Source organism: Mustela erminea, chromosome 7, assembly GCF_009829155.1.
Source record: "Mustela erminea isolate mMusErm1 chromosome 7, mMusErm1.Pri, whole genome shotgun sequence".
Taxonomy (NCBI): Eukaryota; Metazoa; Chordata; class Mammalia; order Carnivora; family Mustelidae; genus Mustela; species Mustela erminea.
In genome coordinates this window covers 22,969,654-22,991,780 of record NC_045620.1, presented here as the reverse complement: position 1 = coordinate 22,991,780, position 22,127 = coordinate 22,969,654, and the positions used below count along the sequence as shown (strand labels likewise).

The window sequence follows — 22,127 nt, the reverse complement described above, 5'->3', positions numbered from 1 at the left end:
TTATTTAACAATTAGGAGAAGTTTATTTATCGGTGTAAAATAAGGTGAAAGAAGACTGTGACATGGCAGAAGGAACCAATGAAAGGAACTGAAACCTTCCTCTTCTCTGGATGGGCTTGTAGGCAGCAGCTACAGGGGACCAGTGACCTGTTCTACAGGGGAACCAGTCCTGTGCAGTCCCTACCTGCTCCAAAGGTTGGAGGAGCCTGCCTTGATGGAGAAGTTTGAAGCATTAGTATAAAGCCTGATATTATGAAGAGTGAAGTCTCTAACGAGTCAGCGTTTTGGTCTCCTGTCATGGTGACCTAAAAGAATTCTGGAAAGAGAAGGACCATCTAATCCTGGAATTCCTAAAACAGAAAGTCCCTACCCCTGTTGTCACTGTTATAGTTTCCTTATTATCTGCTTCACAGTACAAGACACATTCCTCTTTTTAGTTTTCTTTCTTTCGTTCTTTCTTTTTTTAAAGTAAGCTCCATGCCCAGTGTGGAGCTCAGTGTAGAATTTGAACTCACTACCCTGAGATCAAGACCTGAGCTGAGATCAAAAGTCTGATGCTTAACTGACTGAGCCACCCAGGCGTCCCTGCTTTTTTTTTTTTTTAAAGATTTTATTTATTTATTTGACAGAGAGAAATCACAAGTAGATGGAGAGGCAGGCAGAGAGAGAGAGAGAGAGGGAAGCAGGCTCCCTGCCGAGCAGAGAGCCCGATGCGGGACTCGATCCCAGGACCCTGAGATCATGACCTGAGCTGAAGGCAGCGGCTTAACCCACTGAGCCACCCAGGCGCCCGCGTCCCTGCTTTTTAATTATTATTTACTCTTTTCCCAATTGTGTATGTGGTAAAATACACACAACATAAAATTTACCATCTTAACCATTTTTTTAAAGATTTTATTTTATTTTTATTTATTTGACAGAGATCACAAGTAGGCAGAGAGGCAAGCAGAGAGAGAGAGGAGGAAGCAGGCTCCCTGCTGAGCAGACAGCCCTATGTGGGGCTCAATCCCAGGGATCATGACCTGAGCCAAAGGCAGAGGCTTTAACCCGCTGAGCCACCCAGGCGCCCCACCATCTTAACCATTTTTAAGTGGAATGTATATACATTTCTTGTTTACCTACTTTGAGGTCCAGAAGAAATGGTCTGGAATCAACCCAGCCACGACCCAGGGTATAAGAGAGCAGAGTCAAGGTTGACTCCAAGGGTTTTGCTCTGAGCAAATGAATGACTTGCAACAGGTATGACTAGAGAGGAGAAAGAGAATGTGTGTGTGTGTGTGTGTGTGTGTGTGTGTGTGTGTCTGAGACAGGGGAATATTATATATCTGCTACTGTGTGACGAATTATCCTCAAAATTAGTGGCTCAATAAAACAAACATTTGCTTTCTCAGTTTCTGTGGGTTAGGAATTCAAGACTGGTGTGGTTGAGTTGCCCCGCCATTAACTGGCTGTGATCCAGGGCAAGATACTTAGCTTCTCCGGGCAGTTCCTCTTTCAGAAAATGGGAGTTGAAAGTCCCACCTACTTTCTACAGCAGTGATTCTCTAACTGCAGGGATTCACCTGGGATCCACTCCTAGTTTCTGATTCAGCAGGTCTGTGATAGGGCCAATACGCATTTTTAACCAGGTACCCAGGTGATGATGAGGTTGCTAGTTGGGGAAACTTTGAAAGCCACTGTTCTAGGAGGTTCATGTTGTTCCAGGAGTCTCATGGGAAACTCTCGGCTCAGTTCCTAGGTCAAGGGAAGCGAATGCTGCTATTACTGTTTCTGCCCCCGCAGAGTCACCTCCGGGAGCCCTGTCCACAAGACACACTACCCAGTCCGCGAGAGCAGTCCCCACCACCCAGTTCAGGCTGCAGCCCCCAGCACCGGTGGGCGGGGCGGCCAGAGCGAGAACTCGAGCGAGGGGTGGTGCCAAGCGTGCGCATTGGTGCGCCTGCGTGCGCAAGGAGAGGGGGCGTGGCTCAAACTCCTGGCCGGAAGCAGGAGGCCGCCGGGGCGGGCCGGCTGGCGTCCCCTTTCCGGCTGGTCCCCATGGAGGCGCTGGGGAAGCTCAAGCAGTTCGATGCCTACCCCAAGACTCTGGAGGACTTCCGGGTTAAGACCTGCGGGGGCGCCACGGGTAGGCCGCTACGGGGCCGGGGTCGCGGGGACATGGGGGTCCGAGAGCTTGGCCTGGGCTCCTGGACACGACTGGGCCTATGGGGGGCTTGAGAGAATGGAGCAGAGGCCCTTCTGACCCTCGCTCCCTTCGCCGCAGTGACCATTGTCAGTGGCCTCCTCATGCTGCTACTGTTTCTGTCCGAGCTGCAGTATTACCTCACCACTGAGGTAAGGGGCGGGCCTAGTACGTGGGCGGGGCTCGGCATTCTAGGGATGGGAGTGGGGAAGGAGAGGCGTAGGGCCAAGTCTTACTGAGGTAGTGCTGCTCCAGGTGCATCCTGAACTCTATGTGGACAAGTCACGGGGAGATAAACTGAAGATCAACATCGACGTGTTTTTTCCGCATATGCCTTGTGCCTGTGAGTACCCACCAGGGCTGGGAGTTGCAGGTTATCAGGTGGGCTTCCAGATTCACACCTCCAGCCTTAGGTTCTGGATGGGATTCCAGGACAGCCCCTTCCCCCTAATCCACTGCTGCCCCCAGACAGTCCCAGCATCCTCTTATCCTCCAAAACCCAGATTCTCCCCTTGTCTTAGGTTCCCAGTACCTTACCCTGACTTCCTGCTTCCAGATCTGAGCATCGATGCCATGGATGTGGCTGGGGAGCAGCAGCTGGATGTGGAGCACAACCTGTTTAAGCAACGGCTAGATAAGGATGGCATCCCCGTGAGCTCAGAGGCCGAGCGTCATGGTAACTGTGGGGAGGAGGCCAGATCTCAGATCCCAGAGCTGGACATGCACAAGCCCTTCCTGCTGGCAAGTGGGATGTGGCTGGCCAAATGACAAATGAAGCAGCTAAGACCCAGAGAAGTCAAGTGGCTTGCTTAGGGTCCCCCTGTTATTAAGAATCAGAGTGGCCTGAAATCCAGGCTTAGTAGAGTACTCTAGTTGGCTATCATTCTCAGAGGTCTCCAATCCCTGCCTATCACAGGTGAGTAACAGAAGTTTCAGGATGGGTCTTATGTGCTGTTACCTTGGCAGAACTCCTCTAGGTGGACCCACATTTCTCTGGGCATTCGCTTCCCCATCCCGATAGCTGAATTCAGCCTTTAGTGTTCTTCCCCTCTGGAAGGCACTTCCAAGGGTGGCTCAAGGTTAAGAGTTTACCTTCTTGAGTTAGATTGCCTGAATGTAATTCAGACAAATGTATAATTTTGTCTCTTGCAGTCTATGATCTCACCTATAAAGCCATGATAAACACTAGTACCAACCACATGGAATTATACAATCAAATGAAGTCATATGTGTGTGATGCCTGGTACAGTGTGGCTGTTCACCCTAACTTCCTTTCCTGTCCCTAGGTGGCCTCCCGGGGCCTACATTAATTCAGTTTCCCACAATAGCAAAACCCTCCTCAAAGCTATGATTTCTCACACCTTAGGGATTGCTATGTTCTGAGCTTTATCAGTTGTTTGTTCAACAGATTTATGTTGAAAACCTGTGAAACCAAGGAATTTGCTGTAGCATTGGAAATAGGGTATAAGAAAGCAGAGTCGAGGTTGATTCCAAGGGTTTTGCCGTGAGCAAATGAATGACATGCAATAGGCATGACCAGAGAAGAGAAAGGGGATGTGTGTGTGTGTGTGTGTGTGTGTGTGAGAGAGAGAGAGAGAGAGAGAGAGAGACAGGGAATATTACTTATCTCCTGCCGTGTAACAAATTATCCTCAAAATTAGTGGCTTAATAGAACAAACATTGCTTTTTTTCGGTTTCTGTGGGTTGGGAATTCAAGACTGGTGTGGTTGGGTGGTTCTGGCTTAGGGTCTCTCGTGAGATTGCAGTCTAGCTTTTGGCTGAGGCTGTAGTCATCTGAAGGCTTGACTGGGGCTGGAGGGTCTGCTTCTAAGAGCTCAAGTGTATGGCTGTTGGCAAGATACCTCAGTGCCTTTAAGCACACGGGCCTCTCTCAGTAGAGCTGCTTCAGTGTCCTCAAGGCATGGCATCTGGCTTCTCCCTGTGCATGTGATCTGGGAAACCACAAGGTAGAAACTGCAGCTTCTTTTATGACCTAGCCTCAGAAGTAGGACACCATCATTTCTGCAGTATATAAGTGGTCACACACATCAGCCCTATTCATTACGGGAGGTGGGACTACATAAGGATGTGAATACCAGGAAGTGGTGACCACTGGGGACTTCTTGGGGATTGGTATCACAAGGAAGGATGAGGATTGGGGGGTAGATTTCAGGTTTGAGGCATGTTAAACTTGGGGTGCCCATTTTATACCTTATGATGTTAAGGAGGCAGTTAGACTACCAGTCTAGACGTTAGAGAAGGGCTGGGGAGTAAATGTAGGAGTTATCGGCATGCAGATGGCATTAAAGCCATTGGACTAAAGGAGAAGACCTAAGGAGTAAAAATGTTAGTAGAGTAGAGGTCTAGGGACTGTACCCTCAGCCCCTCCAATATTTAGAAGTCAGAAAAAGAGGATCCAGGAAGGAAGATTGAGAGCCATTAAGGTAGAAGAGAAACAAGAGATGTTGCAAAAGCCAAATGGAGGCAGAGTCTTTCAAGGAGAGAGAGTGAGCATCTGTCAGAAGCCGTTGATAGTCCTGTAAAATCAGTAAGAATTGACCATTGCAATTGACAACATGGAGGCCCCTGGAGACTTTACAAAGAACAGTTTCGATACTGTTGAGGATGAAAGTCTGATGAAAGAACAGAAAAGGAAAGAGAGGCATTGAGTAAAAATAACGCTTTCAGGGGTACCTGGGTGGCTCAGTGGGTTAAGCCTCTGCCTTCGGCTCAGGTCATGATCCCAGGGTCCTGGGATCCAGCCCCTCATCAGGTTCTCTGCTCAGCAGGGAGCCTGCTTCTCTCTCTCTGCCTGCCTGTCTGCCTGCTTGTGATCTCTCTCTCTCTTTCTGTCAAATAAATAAATAAGATCTTAAAAAAAAAAAAAAAAACCACTTTCAGGTATTTTGCCATAAGAGATAGCAGAGAAGGCAGGGTAGGGGCTGACAGAGAATGCAAGTGGCCTGGTGGATTTGGTGGGGAGATCAAGTGGGCTCTGTTGCTTCTCTGTTCATCGTGGAAATTGAAAGTGACGTCATGGGACGCCTGGGTGGCTCAGTCATTAGGCATCTGCCTTCAGCTCAGGTCATGATCCCGGGGTCCTGGGATCGAGCCCCACTCAGGCTCCCTGCTTGACGGGAAGCCTGCTTCTCCCTCTCCCACTCCCTCTGCTTGTGTTCCCTTTCTCTCTGTCAAATAAAATCTTTTTTAAAAAAGATATAATTGATGGGGCGCCTGGGTGGCTCAGTGGGTTAAGCCACTGCCTTCGGCTCAGGTCATGATCTCGGGGTCCTGGGGTCGAGTCCCGCGTCGGGCTCTCTGCTCGGCAGGGAGCCTGCTTCCTCTCTCTCTCTCTCTGCCTGCCTCTCCATCTACTTGTGATTTCTCTCTGTCAAATAAATAAATAAATAATCTTTAAAAAAAAAAAAGATATAATTGATGTATAACATCATGGGGCCACCTGGGTGGCTCCATCTATTAAGCGTCCAACTCTTGATCCCAGCTCAGGCCTTTATCTCAGGGTCATGGGTTCAGGCTCCACTTAAAAAAAAAAAAGAAAGAAAAAATAACATTTTGTAAACTTAAGATGTATCGTGTGATGATTGGGTTACACAGGTGTTATGAAATGATTACCACAGTATGGTTAGCTAGCATATCCATCACTTCACATGGTTACGTTTTGTGTGTTTGGTAAGAACCAATATTGAAGATCTACTCTCTTAGCAACTTTCAAGTATACAGTACGGTGTTGTTAACTACAGTCTATCCTATACATTAGATCCCACAACTTACTCATCTTATAACTGGGAGTCTGTGCCCCCTGATCAACTCTCCCTGTTTCCCCCACCTCCCAGCCCCCGGCAACCACCATTCTAGTGTCTGTTTTTATGAAACAGGCTTTTTTAGATTCTACACGTAAATGAGATCATGAAGTTGTCTTTCTCTGTCTGACTTATTTTACTTAGCATAATGTCCTCAACCGTTATCCATGTTGCAGATAAAGGAGTTCCTTCTTTTTAGTGGCTGAATGATACTCCACTATGTGTATATATGCACCACATTTTCTTTATCCGTTCATCTGTTGACAAACACTTAGATTGTTTCCATGTCTTGGCTGTTGTAAATAATGCTGCAAAGAACATGGAACTGCAGATACTGATAAGAGATATGATTTTGGGGTTTTTTGGATATATACCCAGCCGTGGAATTGCTAGAACATATGGTAGTTCTCTTTTTAATTTTTGAAGGAACTTCTGTACTGTTTTCCATAGAGGCTGCACCAATTTATATTCCCACCAACAGTGCACGAGCATTCCCTTTTTCCCACATCTTTGTCAATACTAGTTATTGTTTTTTGTTGTTGCTTTATTTTTAAAGAGGTTTTTTTTTTTTTAGATTTTATTTATTTATTTGACAGAGAGAGAAAGAGCACAAGTAGGCAGAGAGAGGGGGAGAAGCAGGCTCCCTGCCGAGCAGAGAGCCCAATGTGGGGCTCAATCCCAGGACCCTGGGATCATGACCTTAGCTGAAGGCAGAGGCTTAACCCACTGAGCCACCCAGGCACCCCGTTTTTGTTTTTGTTTTTGTTTTTTAAGTAGGCTCCACTCCTAATATGGAGATCAAATTCACAACCCTAGGACGAAGAGTTGCATCTATACTGAGTCAGCCAGGTGCCCCAATACTAGTTATTTCTTGTTTGTTTTTTAAAGATTTTATTTATTTGAGAGAGAATGAAAGAGAGCACGAGAGGGGGGAGGGTCAGAGGGAGAAGCAGACTCCCTGCTGAGCAGGGAGCCCCCGTGGTACTAGATCCCAGGACTCCAGGATCACAACCCCAAGCCGAAGGCAGTCGCCCAACCAACTGAGCCACCCAGGTGTCATGTTTGTTTGTATTTATGAATGATAACAGCCATTCTAGCAGGTGTGAGGTGATCTCTTAGGGTTTTGACTTGCATTTCCCTGATGGTTAATGCTGTGGAGCTCTTTTCCATTTACCTGTTGGCCATTTGTGTGTGTTCTTTTGAAAAATGTGTGTTCAGGTCCTTTGTCCATTTTTAATTAGATCATTTGATGTTCATTTGTTTTGCTGTTGAGTTGTATGAGTTCCTTATGTATTTTGGATGGTAACCCCTTATCAGATACATCATTTGTGAGTATTTTCTTGTATTCCATCGGTTGCCCTGTCGTTTTGTTAATCGTTTCTTTTGCAGTGCAGAAGCTTTTTATTGTGGTGTCATCCCACTTGTTTATTTTTGCTTTTGTTGCCTATACGTTTGGTGTCATAACCAAAAAATAATTACCAAGACCAATGTCAGGGAGCTCTTTCCTTATTTTCTTTCAGAAGTTTTACACTATCAGTCTTACATTTACGTCTTTAATCATTTCGAGTTAATTTTTGTGAGTTGTGTAAGATAGGGGTCCAGTTTTGTTTTTTGCATATAAACATCCAGTTTTCCCGGCAGCATTTATTGAAGACAGTCCGTTCCCCATTTGGACCATGGAATTTAAATAAAGAGGGAAGCGAGGGCGTGAGGGGGTGATGATGTCATTGTTGTCAAAGAATTGGTGGTTTCTGGGTACCGGAGGTAGTGAGCTGGGAACATAAGGATAAGGAGTCAGAGATTGGGATACTTGAAATTGAATTGTGGAAGGTTTGCGGTCATGGGAAATAACAGGGTCTAGGTGTGCGTGTGGGAATGAGGCTCAGATGGGAGGATAAAATACGACTTGGGAAGGCAGGAGGTTGCGTTACTGAATATTGGAGTCTGCGGTTAGGAAGAGGTAGTTAAGAGTCAGGGAGTTGGGCGCGGAGAGAAAGGTCTGAGGTGTAGCACCAAGGTGAGGTGGTTAAAGGCACACGCCTGGAAACTAGGGCTGAAATCTGCCACTTAACTGTGTCACCCTAGGCAGAGCCACTTCTCGTCTCTGAGTTTCCGCATCTTTGCAAGTACGATGTGGGTAATAATCATCCCAACCTTCCTCAGATCCGTGTGCGGTGAAAGACATTCTGTGCACAGTGACCTGTAGTCAGCTAACACTTAGTATTTGCTGTTACTGTTTCATTACTTGTACTTTTATTTCAAGAAATAATATGTGTGCTGAAGTGCTTAGTGCTGGACACATGGTGTGCACCATATAAATATTGGCTTTTTTTTTTAAAGATTTTATTTATTTATTTGAGAGATGGCAAGAGAGGGGGAGGGGCAGAGGGAAAGGGACAAGCAGACTCCCGGCCAAGCAGGGAGCCTGATGGGGATCACGACCTGAGCTAAAGGCAGGCGCTTAACCAAATGAGCCACCCAGGCGCCCCAGTATTAGCTATTATTGTAGCTTTTATTATGCCCAGGCCACAGACCAAAGGGCCTGTGCAGGGGTCAGGGGTGCCGTTTTCACTCTGTCTGCTCCCAGCTGATGCCCCTGCCTCTGTCCTCCCCTTAGAGCTCGGGAAAGTCGAGGTAAAGGTGTTTGACCCTGACTCCCTGGACCCTGATCGCTGTGAGAGCTGCTATGGTGCCGAAACAGAAGACATCAAGTGAGCTGGACCCCAGGGGCCGGGGTGGGGGGCTCCCGCGAGGCACCGTGTGTCAGCCATCCTCCGTCTGTGGTGGGCTTCACGGCAGGTGGGGGAGTTTGGATCGGGAGTTGAGTGGGGATGTGTGCCTCAGTCACTGCTCCTGGTGCACATGCCTGGGACTCTATGGCCAGGCCCTGCGTGGGGCCAGAGACGGGTGGAGGCTGAAGTGGTCCCTGCTCCAGTTCAGAGTCCAGCCGCCTGGGTCCCACGCTTGTGTCCTTGGGCAGAGCCACATAACCTCTCTGGGGAAGGGGGCTGATGAGAACACGTCTCCCAGAACAGTCACATTGGGGTTAGGGTATCCTGGATGTAAAGAGCTGGGATTGTGGGCCCAGTCCAGGTAATGAGGCCTGTGATAGGTGGCCACTGCTGTTGTGTTCCTCGGGCCCTGGCCCCCAAGAAGCTGATTCGGCAGGTCTAGGGTAGGGCCTGGGAGTGTGTATTTAATATTTTTTTCCCATTGTGGTACAATATATATGACTTTTAAAACTTAGCATTTTAACCATTTTCACGTGTTGGATTCAGTGGCATTAACTACATTCAAGTGTTGGGCAGCTGTCACTGCTCTCTGTCCTAAAACATTTCAGCATCCCCAGCAGAATGGGAATATGCATTTTTAACAGTCCTGCTGCCTCTGAGCAAACGTGTTTTGAGAACATTTGGTGGCCGGGGGCGAGGCTGGCAGAGGCTTCGTCCGTGGACAGCACTGCTCTGTCTCCCGAGGTCCCGGCTCCCGGCCTGTGCCTCTGTGCGGCTCTCACCGCGTGCCCCACCCCTCCCCCCTGCCCGCAGGTGCTGCAACACCTGTGAAGATGTGCGGGAGGCCTATCGGCGTCGGGGCTGGGCCTTCAAGAACCCAGACACGATCGAGCAGTGCCGGCGAGAGGGCTTCAGCCAGAAGATGCAGGAGCAGAAGAACGAAGGCTGCCAAGTGTATGGCTTCTTAGAAGTCAACAAGGTACTGGAGGGACTGAGGTGGGAAAGGGCCAGCTGAGCTGTGGGTTGGCCTCGCTCCGCGGTGAACCGAGGGCCCTCTCAGGCCCTCAGGAGACCAGAGGAAGGGAGGAGACGGCTGGAGAATGAGTGGGAATATCCCCTACAGGTGGCCGGAAACTTCCACTTTGCTCCCGGGAAGAGCTTCCAGCAGTCTCATGTGCATGGTGAGTGCACCTGCCTTCGCTGGGGGGTTTTAGACCCCGGATGCCCTGGTGGGTTTGAGTGCCCCTGCGCCTGCCCGATGCTGTGTGTCCTCGGCCCGGGGGAGACCCTCATCACGGGGCAGCAGTTTGGTACACAGTTCAGGGCACAGGCAGGGGACCCAGACTGCCTGGGTTCAGAGTTCAGTTTCAGATCTTACTGGCTGTGCGAAACTTGGAGGAAGTTCCTTCACCTTTTTGAGCTCTTTTCCTACTTTATAAAATGGAGAGGCTGGACCTTCTCTCCTAGGGTGCTCCCAAGTTAGGTCAGATTTGGGGACTCGGGAGCCCCATTCAATTTCTTCTCTAAAATGGGGCTGCAGATACTAGTCCCCCCCCACACACACAGGTTGTTCACACGGATGAATAAGTGGGATTTCTGTTCCTTCCCGGGTTCCTCCGTGCACACACCAGGTATGCGGTAGTCACCGCGTGCCCCTTCTAGTCTGGGTGCTCACAGCGCAGCTCCAAACGGAACACAGTCCTTGTCCTCAGCGTGTAGTAAAGAAACAGACCACAGACGTTACTGTTGAGTACTGTGAGCCCAAGAAAGGCAGGATCAAGATGACGGAGGCGAGGGGCTCTGGCGAGACGGTGCATATGTGCCATTGGTGTCGGGCGGGCGGGGAAGGACTGATGGGGAGGCATTTGAGTAAAGACCTGAAGAAGGTGAAGGAGCTAGCCCTGGGGTGTCCGGGCAGAGGTGTCTGAAGCAGAGAGAAGAGCAAATGCAAATCTCTGAGCTGAGAACGGGCTTGGTGAGTTGGAGGCGCAGTAAGAAAGCGGGGGATTGGCGCGCAGCGAGCAGGGCAGTGTGGCTAGGGGTAAGGTGAGCCTGGTAACAGGGCCACAGCCTGCAGGGTTTGGGAGGGCACCACAGGGACGAGGGCCCTTACTCTCCGTGAGACACACAGCCATCGTTGGGCTCTGAGGAGATGCTACATGCTGTGACTTGACTTGGCAGAGGTAGGCAGCACTCTGCTCCGTGGACAAGACTGAGGGCAGGACAGAACCAGAGAGGCTGGTAGGAGGCCATGGCTGTGATCCATCTGGGCACAGGATGATGGGGGCCGGGCCAGAGTCGGGGAGGGACAAGCCGGGCTGGCTGACGATGGAGGGAGAGGCCGAGAGGCGTGGCTGATGGGTGGCGGTGGTGGTGGTGGCGCGGGAAGGGATGGGGTCAAAGATGACTCCGAAGTTTTGTGCCTGAGGAGTGAGAAGGATGAAGTTGTTTCCGGACAGGGGAAGCTTCAGAAGAACGTGTTTAGATGGCTGGACAAATCAAGCAGGAATTCGGTGACTGATGTGTTCAGACTGGTGGGCTCCAGGTGTCCTTTTAGACAGTCCGGATGCGGGTAAGCAGCTGGCTGGATCTGGAGGTCAGGGGAGAGGTCTGGCCCCGAGATACTTAGATGGCAGTCCTCGGGTATGTAAACAGTGGAACAGGATGAGGTCGCCGTGGAGGTGAGGGTAGGCAGTGAGGAGGAGAGCTCCAAAGACAGAGCGCGGCGCCTCCCCTGTCAGAGGACACGGGCATTGGGAGGAAGCAGCCGCTGGACCGGTATGGAGCGCTGGTCAGATGGGAAGGCCAGCGGAGAGGGGGTGTCCCGAAAGCCTGGAGAAGGAGGCGTTTCCAAACCCAGACCCGATGTTTCTGCACGTCGACTGAGAGTCACCCACTGGCTGGATGACCTGGCAGTGGTCACTGTGAAGTGGTCACTGTGACGTTGGCCTCAGTTTTCATGGAGTGATAGGGAGCACGGACTGTGTGGCTCAGGAAGGAAAGGGAGAGGGGTTGGAGCCTGTGAGAAAGCACCACTCTTCTGTGGAGTTTGCTCGAAAGGGAAGAGGTGGGCTGGACCTAGAGGGCAAGGGCCAGACTCGAGGAGGTTGGTGGACAAGCTGTGCGAGGCAGCAGTGGGTGATATGCAGTGGGAACAGTCCACCGCACCGCAGAGCCGGCCAGTCCTGCTCCAGGATGGGCAGGACCGTCACCAGGGTGATGTCCTCGAGAGGGAAAAAGAAGACAGAACCGAGTGCCCTAGAAGTGTAGAAAGCCCAAACATGGTGATGGGAGGAAAGGCTGACCTCTTCGGGACAGGTAGGATGACAGCTGGTGATCAGGAGATCATCGGGAAGCGTGACAGGGTTGTGGAGGAGAGAGTGGTGGCCAGACTCGAGAGCCGAGAGCTGTTGAGAGGCGCGAAGGGCCAGCCTGCGCTTCTGTGTGGATCTCGAAGGGACTAAGACGAGTAGGGAGAGTCAGTATACTTTGCCAGCTGCAAAGCTGGGGATTTTTAGGGCAGCTCGAGGGACCATGATCTGGAATGGCATTAAGAAGCAAGGCCTCACTTTGGGCTACGGAGGAGGCTAAGCATGGGGAAGAAATCGTCACCCCTGAGGGGGCTGCAGGGAAAGGACTGTCAAGAGAGAGCCAGGCTGCGGTTGGAGCGCGACAATGAATTGAATGCATAGATGCTGAAGAAGTAGGGGTTTCCCTGATGAGTAATGGGGCCCCCTGGGAGGGTTGGGAGTCGGGATTGTATTGGGGGATGTACAGAGCTACAGTGTGACGGGCGTCCGGGGGTGAGAGATGAGCTAGCGGTCCTGAGTGCCCAGGGACTGCGGTGAGCAGGAGGAACCGGCCTCCTGGGGGCAGCACCGTGGCTGGTGTGGAAGGCCGTGTGCAGGGATGAGGCTGAATGCTGGGTAGGGGCGAGAGGTGGGTCCAGAGCCCCCTCTTCCGGAGGGGTCAGGGGAAGGGTAGTCTCACAGCGACCCTGGGAGACAGTCAGGGTCGCGCTGCTGGCCCGGGCTCTGGAGGCACGCAGTGAGAGGTCCGCTCTGCTGCTCCATGTGGGCTGCAACCTGAGTCAGGGAGCCCGGAGCAGAGGTGCTCTGTCTCCCGGGAGGGTGTTCAAAACACTAGGCTACAGTTGCCTGAGGCCAAAGGTCTGGCTGAATGGAAGATCTGGGAGCTAGTTTCTGACATCTTTGTTGCTTTATGGGGGGATGATTATGAAGTTTACCTTGTGCTTTTCCATCTTAGATCCTACCTGGTCCTCAGGACAGCCCTTTGTAGAGATCACTGAGCCCCAGAAAGGGCAAGTTGCTTGCCCAAGGTCATACAGCTAGGAAAGTGGCTTATTGGGCTCTAAATCTTTTATTCTTCCCAGGCCAGCGTACTTCTGCCCCCAAGAGCCCTTGCATTCCTCCCTGGCCAGGGAAGAGTTCCCCTGGGGATGAGACCAGGAGGAGCCTTGTTAGCAGGGCCCAGACCCTGCTGCTGAGCCAGAATATTCCAGCCTTCCTTTCTACCATGTGTCTTGCTCCGTAGTTCTCGTTGTGAAGCTCTCAATCTCTTTTCTCTTCCTCCCGTCTCTCTCCTGCCCTCCCCCGTGCTGCAGTCCATGCTGTGGAGAGTAAGTGGCCCTGCCCCTCAGGGAGGCCTAGCCCCCGCTTCTGGGGCAGCCTACCCTCTCAGGACGGGAGGAGGTTTGGAGGGGCCTGGGATGGGGGTCTTACTTTTCAGGTAGGGTTCCTTCAAGTAGGAGAGATCAGGGCCAGAGAGCAGGAAGCACTGGTTCTGGAATAGACAGTACAGGGTACCCATAGTGTTTCCTTTGGGGGCTCTGAGGGTGGGGGTCCAGGGGTCAGGGAAAGTGCTTGGACAGCCTTCTCAGGGCCCACCTCACCTTAGGGCTCAGCAATTGGCCCTCAGCTGTACTTAGTGAGAGACCAGAGTCAGCAGGGCTTGTCTCCAGAGGTGCAAGCAGGGACTTGGTGGGAGTGGAAACCTGGGAGATGGCCATAGAGGGCTCCCTGTATGTGTCGGGGGGAAATGGGGTCTGTGTTCTTAAGGTCCGAGGAGGGCCTGGACTCGCACACAGGCCCAAGGGGGGCCTGACGGGTGGCCCTCCAGCAGGGCCGGGCTGGGGGGTGGAGGGTCAGAGGAGCTAGGCAGTCACACTCCAAGATGGGTGTGGAGGCCTGAGCAAGGACGCTGAGGGAGCCAGGAGGCCAGTGCTACCCCATCTGGTGACCCCTTCTCCCTTCTCTCCTAGTCCATGACTTGCAGAGCTTCGGCCTCGACAACGTACGTACCACCAGAAGCCATGCGGGATGGATGGGCATGGGGGATGGCTGCTGCCTTCTTGTCTCTCCAGGGATGTCCTGGGATGGGGAAATAGAGAAAAATACACCATATTCTGCCATGCCTGGCAGTCTGAGGGCAGAGAACTGAGGTCTGCACAAGCCAGAGATGGGCAGGGCTGGGCAAGAGCGTCCTGGGCAAAGGGATCCTCTGGCAAAGTCAGGAGGGAGTGGAGAACTTCTCAGAACTTCGCAGAGGCGGGTGTGGAGGAGGAAGCTGGAGAGGTTGGCTCGGACCAGACTGCACAAGCCTCAGGCCAAGCAGCGGTCTGGTCTTCCTCCTGCAGGCGGTGGAGGTTATTGGTCCTTGAAGCGGGGTGATTATGTAATCAGATTTGCAAGTTTTTAAAGACCCTTCTGATGGTTGAGGTTGATACAGACTAGAGCAGGACAGGTGTCGGAGCTGGGAAGTCTGGCCCCCTCAACCCCCAGGCTAGGCTCCCCTGGCTTGAGACTTCAGGCAGACCAGGCATCTGCCACACCTGTCCGTGCCCAGCCTATACTGGCTTTGTGGTGGAATGCCACCAGAACCTCAAATTGGAGGCCCAGAGGCCGTGGACTCTGTGAGGAAGGAGTTCCCCAGTGGGGTGTAGGGGTGCCTGTGTTGGTCACGTTCTCCCAGGCAGGACATCTCCCTCCCTCCACCGTCTGCACACGTCCCCACCCCAGACCCAGCATCCCTGTCTGCTGCTGTCCTGCGGAACCGTTGATGGGGTGAGGCCTGGTGGGGTCTTGAGTGCCAAGGCTCAGGTGCTGCTGTTGCTTTCAGATCAACATGACCCACTACATCCGGCATCTGTCATTCGGGGAGGACTACCCGGGCATTGTGAACCCCCTGGACCGCACCAATGTCACCGCACCCCAAGGTACCAGCCTGGGAGGTAGCCCTTGGCTGCCAGAGCCCTGCCCGGCACCCATGCCCAGTGCTCTGTTCCCCCTGCAGCCTCCATGATGTTCCAGTACTTCGTGAAGGTGGTACCCACAGTGTACATGAAGGTGGACGGGGAGGTGAGTCTGCAGGAGCTCAGCTGTCAGAGTCCCTCATGGTGCCAAGCACTTGAGTCCTGTTGACCTGGGAAGTGGGGTGCTGCTCTTATCCCCAGATGATGGATGGCAGGCTGGGGTCGGGGAAGTAATATATACCCTCACAGCCAGAGTGCAGGGCCCAGGCTGTCAGACTTGAAAGCACTTTAACTTTCTACTTGCCCTCACTGCCTCCATCCATTCCTCTGGTGCTCACCGTTCCTGTGGTCTGCCCTGGGCTGGGGACTAACCCTTCCTGGGGGCCCTCCTCCCCTTTCTGCTGTGGCCTATGGAGCAGCATCTCGGCAGACAGGAAGTCAGGCCTGGCCTTGCCAGGAACTCATGGTGCGGCCTTGGCAAGTTGTTCCCCATCCCGTGAACCCCCACTGAGAGAATCCACCCCATGTAGCTGGGATCGGTAAACTGTAGAGAGCTGGTGACCCAGGGGAAGGCAGGGTGGTGAGGCTGAGAGTGTGTCTGGGTGGCCCCTGGGTCTTGGGTGGTCATTAGCAACGTGGGGCCTTGTTTTCTCTCCCACACAGTCCAGGTGCCACGGACAAGGGCAGGAGCAGGTGTAGGGCTGAGAGGGTTTGAGAGCCAGGTCACAGACTTGGCCCCGGCCCAGACTCTCTTCCTGTCCTAGGTGCTGAGGACAAATCAGTTTTCTGTGACCAGGCACGAGAAGGTCGCCAACGGGCTGATGGGTGACCAGGGGCTTCCCGGAGTCTTCGTGCTGTATGAGCTGTCACCCATGATGGTAAAGCTGACAGAGAAGCACAGGTGAGTATGGCAGGAGGGAGGGGCCTGGGACTGCGGGGTGGAGGGGTGCCTGCTGACCCCTGCCTGTCCCTCCATCAGGTCCTTCACGCACTTCCTGACAGGCGTGTGCGCCATCATCGGGGGCATGTTCACAGGTTCGAAGCTCAAGGGCGTCTGTCTGGGGCTGGGGCTGGGGCGTGGCGGGGGATGTGAAGCCTGGGTTCCCTGCTGGAGTTTTACTTGGGGAAGGAGGACTACCTCAACAGCCAAGGGGAGATGCTGGCCTAGCTGGTCAGGTGACAAAGCGCTGGGGTCCAGTCAAGGGCCCAGCGGGGCCAGCACCAGCCCTTGTGTCTCTCCCCAGTGGCTGGACTCATCGATTCGCTCATCTACCACTCGGCTCGAGCCATCCAGAAGAAAATTGACCTCGGGAAGACAACATAGTTGTCTCCTTCCCCCTCTGTTGTTCTGTTCTCCTGTTTCCCTTTGGCCCTGTGGTCATTCGCAGCCTTTTGCCCACCCCACCCCCACTCGGCGTCGGTCTCAGTGCAGGTTCATAAATCTGTTGGTTGTGATAGTACTGGCTGGTCTCCGTGTGGTTCTTGTCTGGTTGGAGCCTAGAAACAACCCCTCATCACAGCCACTTCCCGAAGGCAGTCATGACTGACAGAACAGGCCAGGTGCCCTCTGGGAGCCCCACATGGACATCCCCTGGCTCATGGGGCTTTAGTCACACCAGGTGAATGTCTGTCCCACAGCCCTGTCCTCCATCCCTCCTATGCGGTTGCCTTTGGCCTTTGGGGCTCAGCTCCAGGGTGAAGATGGACCTTTCCAGTAGGAGCTTCCCGGAGCCACCACAGCCCGCAGGCTTATGACAGGCTGATCCCAGTGGTACTAGGGCCTTGGGTGCAGGCTGGGGCTTGCCACCTCGTCTGTGATAGCTGAAGCCAGGGCCTCTCCCTGCCACCCTGGGCTCATTCTCCTGAGCGGGATCCAGGCAGGTCGTGCGCAGTCTCCAAGGTGGAGGCAGCACTGGAAAACAGAGGCGTGGTAACAGTGGCCTTTCTGGAGGCGGGCTGGCGTCAGATCCCCAGCTCTGGAGCTCGCCAGGGCTTCCCATCACAGCCCACAGTACGTGTGCAGAGCCAGGGCCGGGAGCCCACTGCGCGGCAGCCCCAGGAAGCAGGGGCATTAGCACCGTGCAATTCACCCGATCGTTTCTCAGGGAGGGTCTGGGTAAGACATTTGTAGGGAGGGAAGTAGAGAGGACAGGAAGCAGGGTAGGACAATGAGAGCAAAACGTCTAGAGGCAGAAAGACCTGAGATCTAGCTCTGATGGGATCCCTCACGAGCTATGTGACCTTGGCCAGGTCTCCTCTGCAAGTTACAGATCAGATTGCGCGCTGTAGCGAGCCTTGTTTTTTCCGTCAGCTGGAAACCATTTCTACTTGTTAATAATACCCCGAGTTTCCTCTAGAAACTTCCCTGTCTACCTTCTCAGCTTCTGTGTTGGGGAGGAGGTTTGATCTCCACCCTAAGCTCCAGGGAGGGCTCGATCCACATGTCCCCCACCCCCAGTGCGACATTGCCAGCTCTGGGCTCCGTTGGTACTAGGAAAACTAGGATGTGAATGTGGGGAGACCTGAGGTTGGTGCCGCCATCCTGCAGTTCAGGGGGTGGGGGGACTCTCTACAAATGACCTAGCCCCCAGAGGACAGCTGAGCCCACAGGCAGAGAACCGGTCCTAGTGACATCTTCTGACCCCTGGGACAGGCTGCCGGCTAAGCCCTGGGAATGACAACCGTGCCAGTTCCCCAAAATGCCTTTTTGCTTCAGCCAGTTTGGGTTGCAATTTCTATTATTTGCAACCAAAAGTGTGCTGATATGCTTACTCTCAGCATATCAGAAGTAGGTAAGTGCTTAGCTAACACAGAATGGTAGAAGCCATAAGCAGGTTAAGTGAAAGGGATGTCATTGTCGGAGCAAGAGCAACAGGTGGGCCGCTCAGAGGGCATGATAGCTCGGTGGCCAGGGCTCTTGGCTGTGAACTTCCTGCCAGGTCCCATTCTTCCTCTGAGCAGCCTCACACCCCTGGGTGACTCCTCAGCACCTGTCACCCGGGGACAGCTTTGTTTTCTGCCCTTGTATTATGTACACCCTAAGTTCAGGCATCAGAGGGGAGGCACAGTCAAGTTTATTCAAGGAAAGCAGTGGACTCCCAACAGCTCCTGTCGGTGAGAACTCCCTAGGAGGATTTGAGGGGCTGGAGATTCAGGAAGAGTATGCAGGGTCAGTTGGGGTCAGGGCTGGTGGAGGGGCCGGAAGATGACCTGGCTGATCTGGCCGGGCATGGTGTAGAAGACCAGGAGGAGGAAGACGGTGACCAGGGCCAGCAGCAGCAGCAGCACCAGGATGCGCCAGTACCGGCGCCAGATGAAGAAGACGAAAGTCTTAAGTGGGTTCACAAACCAGTTGAAGGAAGTTTTCGGGCGGCTGTGGGGGCGGGGGAAAAGGGGATGTCAGAATGCCCAGAAAGCCCCTGCCCCCCTCCCGCCCCTCCTGCCCCGCTTGAGCTCCGCCTCCCCCTCACTTGGGCTTGTCCAAGGGCTCAGGCTCCTTCCGCCCCTTCCCCACCGGGCGCTTCTCCGCCTCCTCCACGGTCAGCAGCTCAAACTCTGCCTCCACCTTCCCCTAAAGAAAGGGGGAACAGAGGCCAGGCTCGAGAGGTGGGCTTAGGCCCGCCCCTCCTGCCCCGCCCCCGCCCCCCACGGCCCGCCTCTCTTGCCCCGCCCCCGCCCCCCACAGTCAGCCGTCCGCCGCCGCAGCCCGCAGTCAGGAGTCTGCCTCACCCACCGTGAGCACGTGGACGTGGCCTCCGGGGTCCGTGAACGCTAAATCCTCCGGCCGGCCCTTCCTCTTCTTCCTCTGCCTCTTCTTGCCGCCTGGAGCCTCCCGCTGCTCCCGTTCCTCATCCTCCGGCTCCCGCAGCTTCACCACAGGCCACCAGCCCCGCAGGCGGCGGCAGCGGAAGAGGTTGCACCTCGGCCCGGCCCCGTCGCGGGCCAGCCTCACGGAGCAGAGCTCGGGGCCCCGGGCCCCCCGCACCATGTCTGGCAGCTGCAGCTCCAGGGATCCTGTAAGTCCGGAGCTCTGGGGTTAGGCCAGAGATCAAGGTCTGTCTAGCAACCCACACACACAGCAGGACTGTGCCTTGGGGCTCAGAAGCTCCTGGGTGATGCTCAGGCCATAGCAGCGGGCCACACAGCACGGCTTTTGTGCCAGCAGCTTGTCAGAGCCCGGCCAAACAGCCAAGATGGAACCGGACTGCCAAAGCAAGGGACCATGGCGTCCGAGTCCAAAGTGACCTTGGATTGGGGACATTATAGGGTGGGAATAGAGGTCTGTGCTCTGGGCTAAGTTCAGTAAGGAGGCCAGAAAGCCAAGAATAGTGACCTAGGGTCTGAAACCCAGCATCCAGGGCTGGGTTAGAGTAGGGAACCTAGAGACGGGGAGCAGGGGCAACAAGGGCAGAAATGGGGGACCGGGGTGAGGCAGGAGGAAGGCGAAGCCGTACCAAGGAAGTCATTGGCGGAGATGCGGTCATAGTCCCAGACTTGCAGGACCAGCACCGCCGGCTGCCGGAACTCGGCTTCTTCCAGGGCGAAGGGTCCAGGCCGGCGCCGAACGCTCACCTCCCGCTCCGTGGGCAGGTAGTCGAAGCGGAATACGAAGCGCCAGTTGAAATTCCCCTCCCCAGTCAGGGAGTTGAAGTGAACGTCTGTCTCCTGCTTATCGTGCTCCAGCCCCTTCACCCAGCTACAGGCAGGGGAGAGGGGCAGGCGGAGGGCTGGACCCCAGCGCAGAGACCCAACCCAGAGACCCGCTCTCCCCCAGCTGGCCTCCCCACCCCACCACCAGGCCAGCCCCTTCCCCAGCTCCCCACACCCCTCGTGGGCCTAGGGGACAGGGCTCTGGGTGAGCCCAAGGCCCAAGCCCCCAGCCCCTGACTGCAGTCTCCGCTTAGTCCGCAGCCATCGGCCTGGGTGCCCGCAGGCTCACCTTTTCACATAGATGTCACTGGACAGCTCTCCAGTGAGCGGGTTCACATCATCCAAAACCACATCTTCCGTGTTCCAGATGATGACTCTGAGCTCATAGCTGGGGAATGTATTGGAAGAGAGTTTTAAGACTCTTGAGGGGTTCCTGAGAGGGGCTGCAGGAAGCAGGAAGGACCTCGGCCATGGCCATGACAAGGTTGACTATAACCTCAGATACAGAGCTGGAGGCAGCAGCAGCAGGCTGACATGCAAGCTGCAGTTCTAGGGTGCAGAGGAGAGAGAGCCAGTCTGCAGACACAAGTGGGAGGGGGAGAGAGACAGCGGGGATGAGGGCGTGCAGCCCCTGAGGGGCAGAAGGAGGGGCTCCAGCTTTCCTGTACTACCCCAAATAGCCCTGTCCTTGGCTGCCAGGGCTTTTCCTGGATATCCCCACACAGTCTGTGTGATTCTAGTGGGGAAGACCCACCTCTCCCAGGCTCCAGAGGTGGCGGAGGGCAGCCCCCCAACCACGCGGGTTGGTTAAGGGATTGGTTAAGGGACCAGCATTTGAAGCAAGCTGATAGAGGAGAGTCAGCCCTGAGACTTTTGCTTGGCCTGGTAAAGACAACGTTTATTTTTCTGCTCAAGGAGTTGAGTTGGCAAGATGTAAGCCTGGCACTGTTAGCAGCCACCTAGCCCCCAGACTGCAGAAGCCTCCCGAGAGTGACAGCAACGGAAGCAGAGCCCAGAGGTAGAAAGTGACAGATTGTGGACAACATCTGAAGCACATCCCCGCTACACCAAATTCCACTCTGATGAGCTCAACTCGGAAAAGGGTTTATTGGCATTTAAACTCTTTTGGTTTCAAGTGACAGCTCCCTACTCACAATGGCTTATGAGAAGGAAGGGAATTTAATGGCTCGCCCAACAGAAAAGCCTGGGTCAGCAGCCTCTGCCTGTTTCAGGGGCAGTCTGCGGCGGCGGGCAGTCCCCGTGCGCCTGCCCAGGGGAGGAGGGGTCGGGGCGCTCACCTGATTGGCTGTCGAGGCTTGATGTCAACTGGGGGTGGGGCAGGCACATCCCGGGGAAAGATATCAATCCACATGTGAAGGGATCCCTGGGAACACAGGACCAGACTGAGGGGTTCCACTGAAGACCCCTCCTCCAGCAACAGCCAAAGGAGAGAAGAGCTGGGGTCAAGACGGCACAGTCCTGTAGATCCCTGGCTGTGGTGGGGTGGGGGGTGGAGGTAAGGATGAAGGTAGAGTCCGAAAGAGGGGCTTCCAGTGCAGAGGTTGGGTTAAGGATCAGGCCTTGGGGTGGAAGGTTGAGATCAAAAGTAAGATCTGGTGTTCCCAAGGTCCAGATCCCAGGGACCTGTGGTTGAGGTCAGATTGGGAGTGCCAGCTCTTAGCCTTGGTGGCCCGGGGGGGGGGGGGGGGGGGGCGATCCTGAAGGAACAAAGTCAGGGGTGGAGGTATGGAGTCCCGGATGGGGGTCTAAGACTGGAGTGGGAATGCTGGGGACAAGAATCAGGAGTCAAATCAGAAGTGGCCGGGTGGTGCCCAGGTAAAGGTCTTGGGGAAGGCCCAAGGTCCAGGAGCAGGTGGGAGTTCTGGGGTTCTGAACCCTCCCTCACCTGCAGCAGCCCTGGGCTGCGGGGATGGTAGAGGGGCCGAGTTTCCACGTGCTCAGGCACCAGCTGGATCCCAAGCTCCGGCATCTCTTGCCAGCGCCGCAGCACCAGCAATGCCTGTGCCTCCTCGGGGACCTCACGTGCCACCTTGGGGCCCCCTCTACCTGCAACAAGAGGTGCGCAAGCTTGGGTTCTGCGCAGCTCCCAACGCTGCTGCCTTCCTCCCCCAGTCCTCAGCAGAGGTGCAAAGCTGAGGCAGCTGCTATTTGGGACAAAGCCCATGGGCTGGGAGGGCAAGTCCACGAGGCTCAGAAAGTGGGAAGATGCTTCTCCAACCACTTCCGCCAGTGAAACACCAGCAGTGGAGGGCCAGTGGGATGGGACGGGCCATGGCTTTGAGAAGACTCTCGTTTAGGGACAGACCACCAGCCAGTTATGAGGCATGAGCTCAATTCTGCAGCCATGTTTTGTCATATGGGATCCTCTATGGGCCACCCAATGTTCTGGAAGCTTGATTAGCTGTGGTGGTGCCCAGGTAAAGGTCGTGCCCAGGTAAAGGTCATGGGGA

At 54.2% G+C, this 22,127-nt stretch overlaps 2 protein-coding genes across 3 annotated transcripts in view; one reads left to right on the top strand and one right to left on the bottom strand.

Moving 5' to 3' along the window:
* Positions 1–1,937: 1,937 nt before the first annotated feature.
* ERGIC3 (ERGIC and golgi 3) lies at positions 1,938–16,466 on the top strand. 2 transcript variants are annotated; one of them, XM_032350836.1, is made up of 14 exons: positions 1,938–2,125; positions 2,264–2,334; positions 2,438–2,525; positions 2,739–2,858; positions 8,621–8,714; positions 9,549–9,714; positions 9,859–9,916; positions 13,360–13,374; positions 14,017–14,048; positions 14,874–14,970; positions 15,048–15,112; positions 15,771–15,907; positions 15,986–16,041; positions 16,251–16,466. In XM_032350836.1, exons 1-14 carry the CDS (start codon positions 2,038–2,040, stop codon positions 16,328–16,330), a joined length of 1,167 nt encoding a protein of 388 aa, XP_032206727.1. In that variant the 5' UTR covers positions 1,938–2,037; the 3' UTR covers positions 16,331–16,466. The 2 variants fall into 2 exon arrangements, with proteins under 2 accessions (XP_032206727.1, XP_032206726.1); XM_032350835.1 differs by lacking the exon at positions 13,360–13,374 and having other exon boundaries at positions 1,949–2,125.
* Positions 16,467–17,713: 1,247 nt separating this feature from the next.
* LOC116595022 (fer-1-like protein 4) overlaps positions 17,714–22,127 on the bottom strand; it is a 32,567-nt gene continuing 28,153 nt past the window's right edge. Inside the window, exons 39-45 of the mRNA XM_032350833.1 lie at positions 21,563–21,723; positions 20,955–21,040; positions 19,946–20,044; positions 19,461–19,702; positions 18,740–19,020; positions 18,477–18,577; positions 17,714–18,379 (exon numbers count right to left, since the gene is read on the bottom strand). Of these exons, the coding sequence (XP_032206724.1) occupies positions 18,187–18,379; positions 18,477–18,577; positions 18,740–19,020; positions 19,461–19,702; positions 19,946–20,044; positions 20,955–21,040; positions 21,563–21,723 (1,163 nt within the window). The 3' untranslated portion in view covers positions 17,714–18,186. The remainder of the gene's footprint in view (positions 18,380–18,476; positions 18,578–18,739; positions 19,021–19,460; positions 19,703–19,945; positions 20,045–20,954; positions 21,041–21,562; positions 21,724–22,127) is intronic.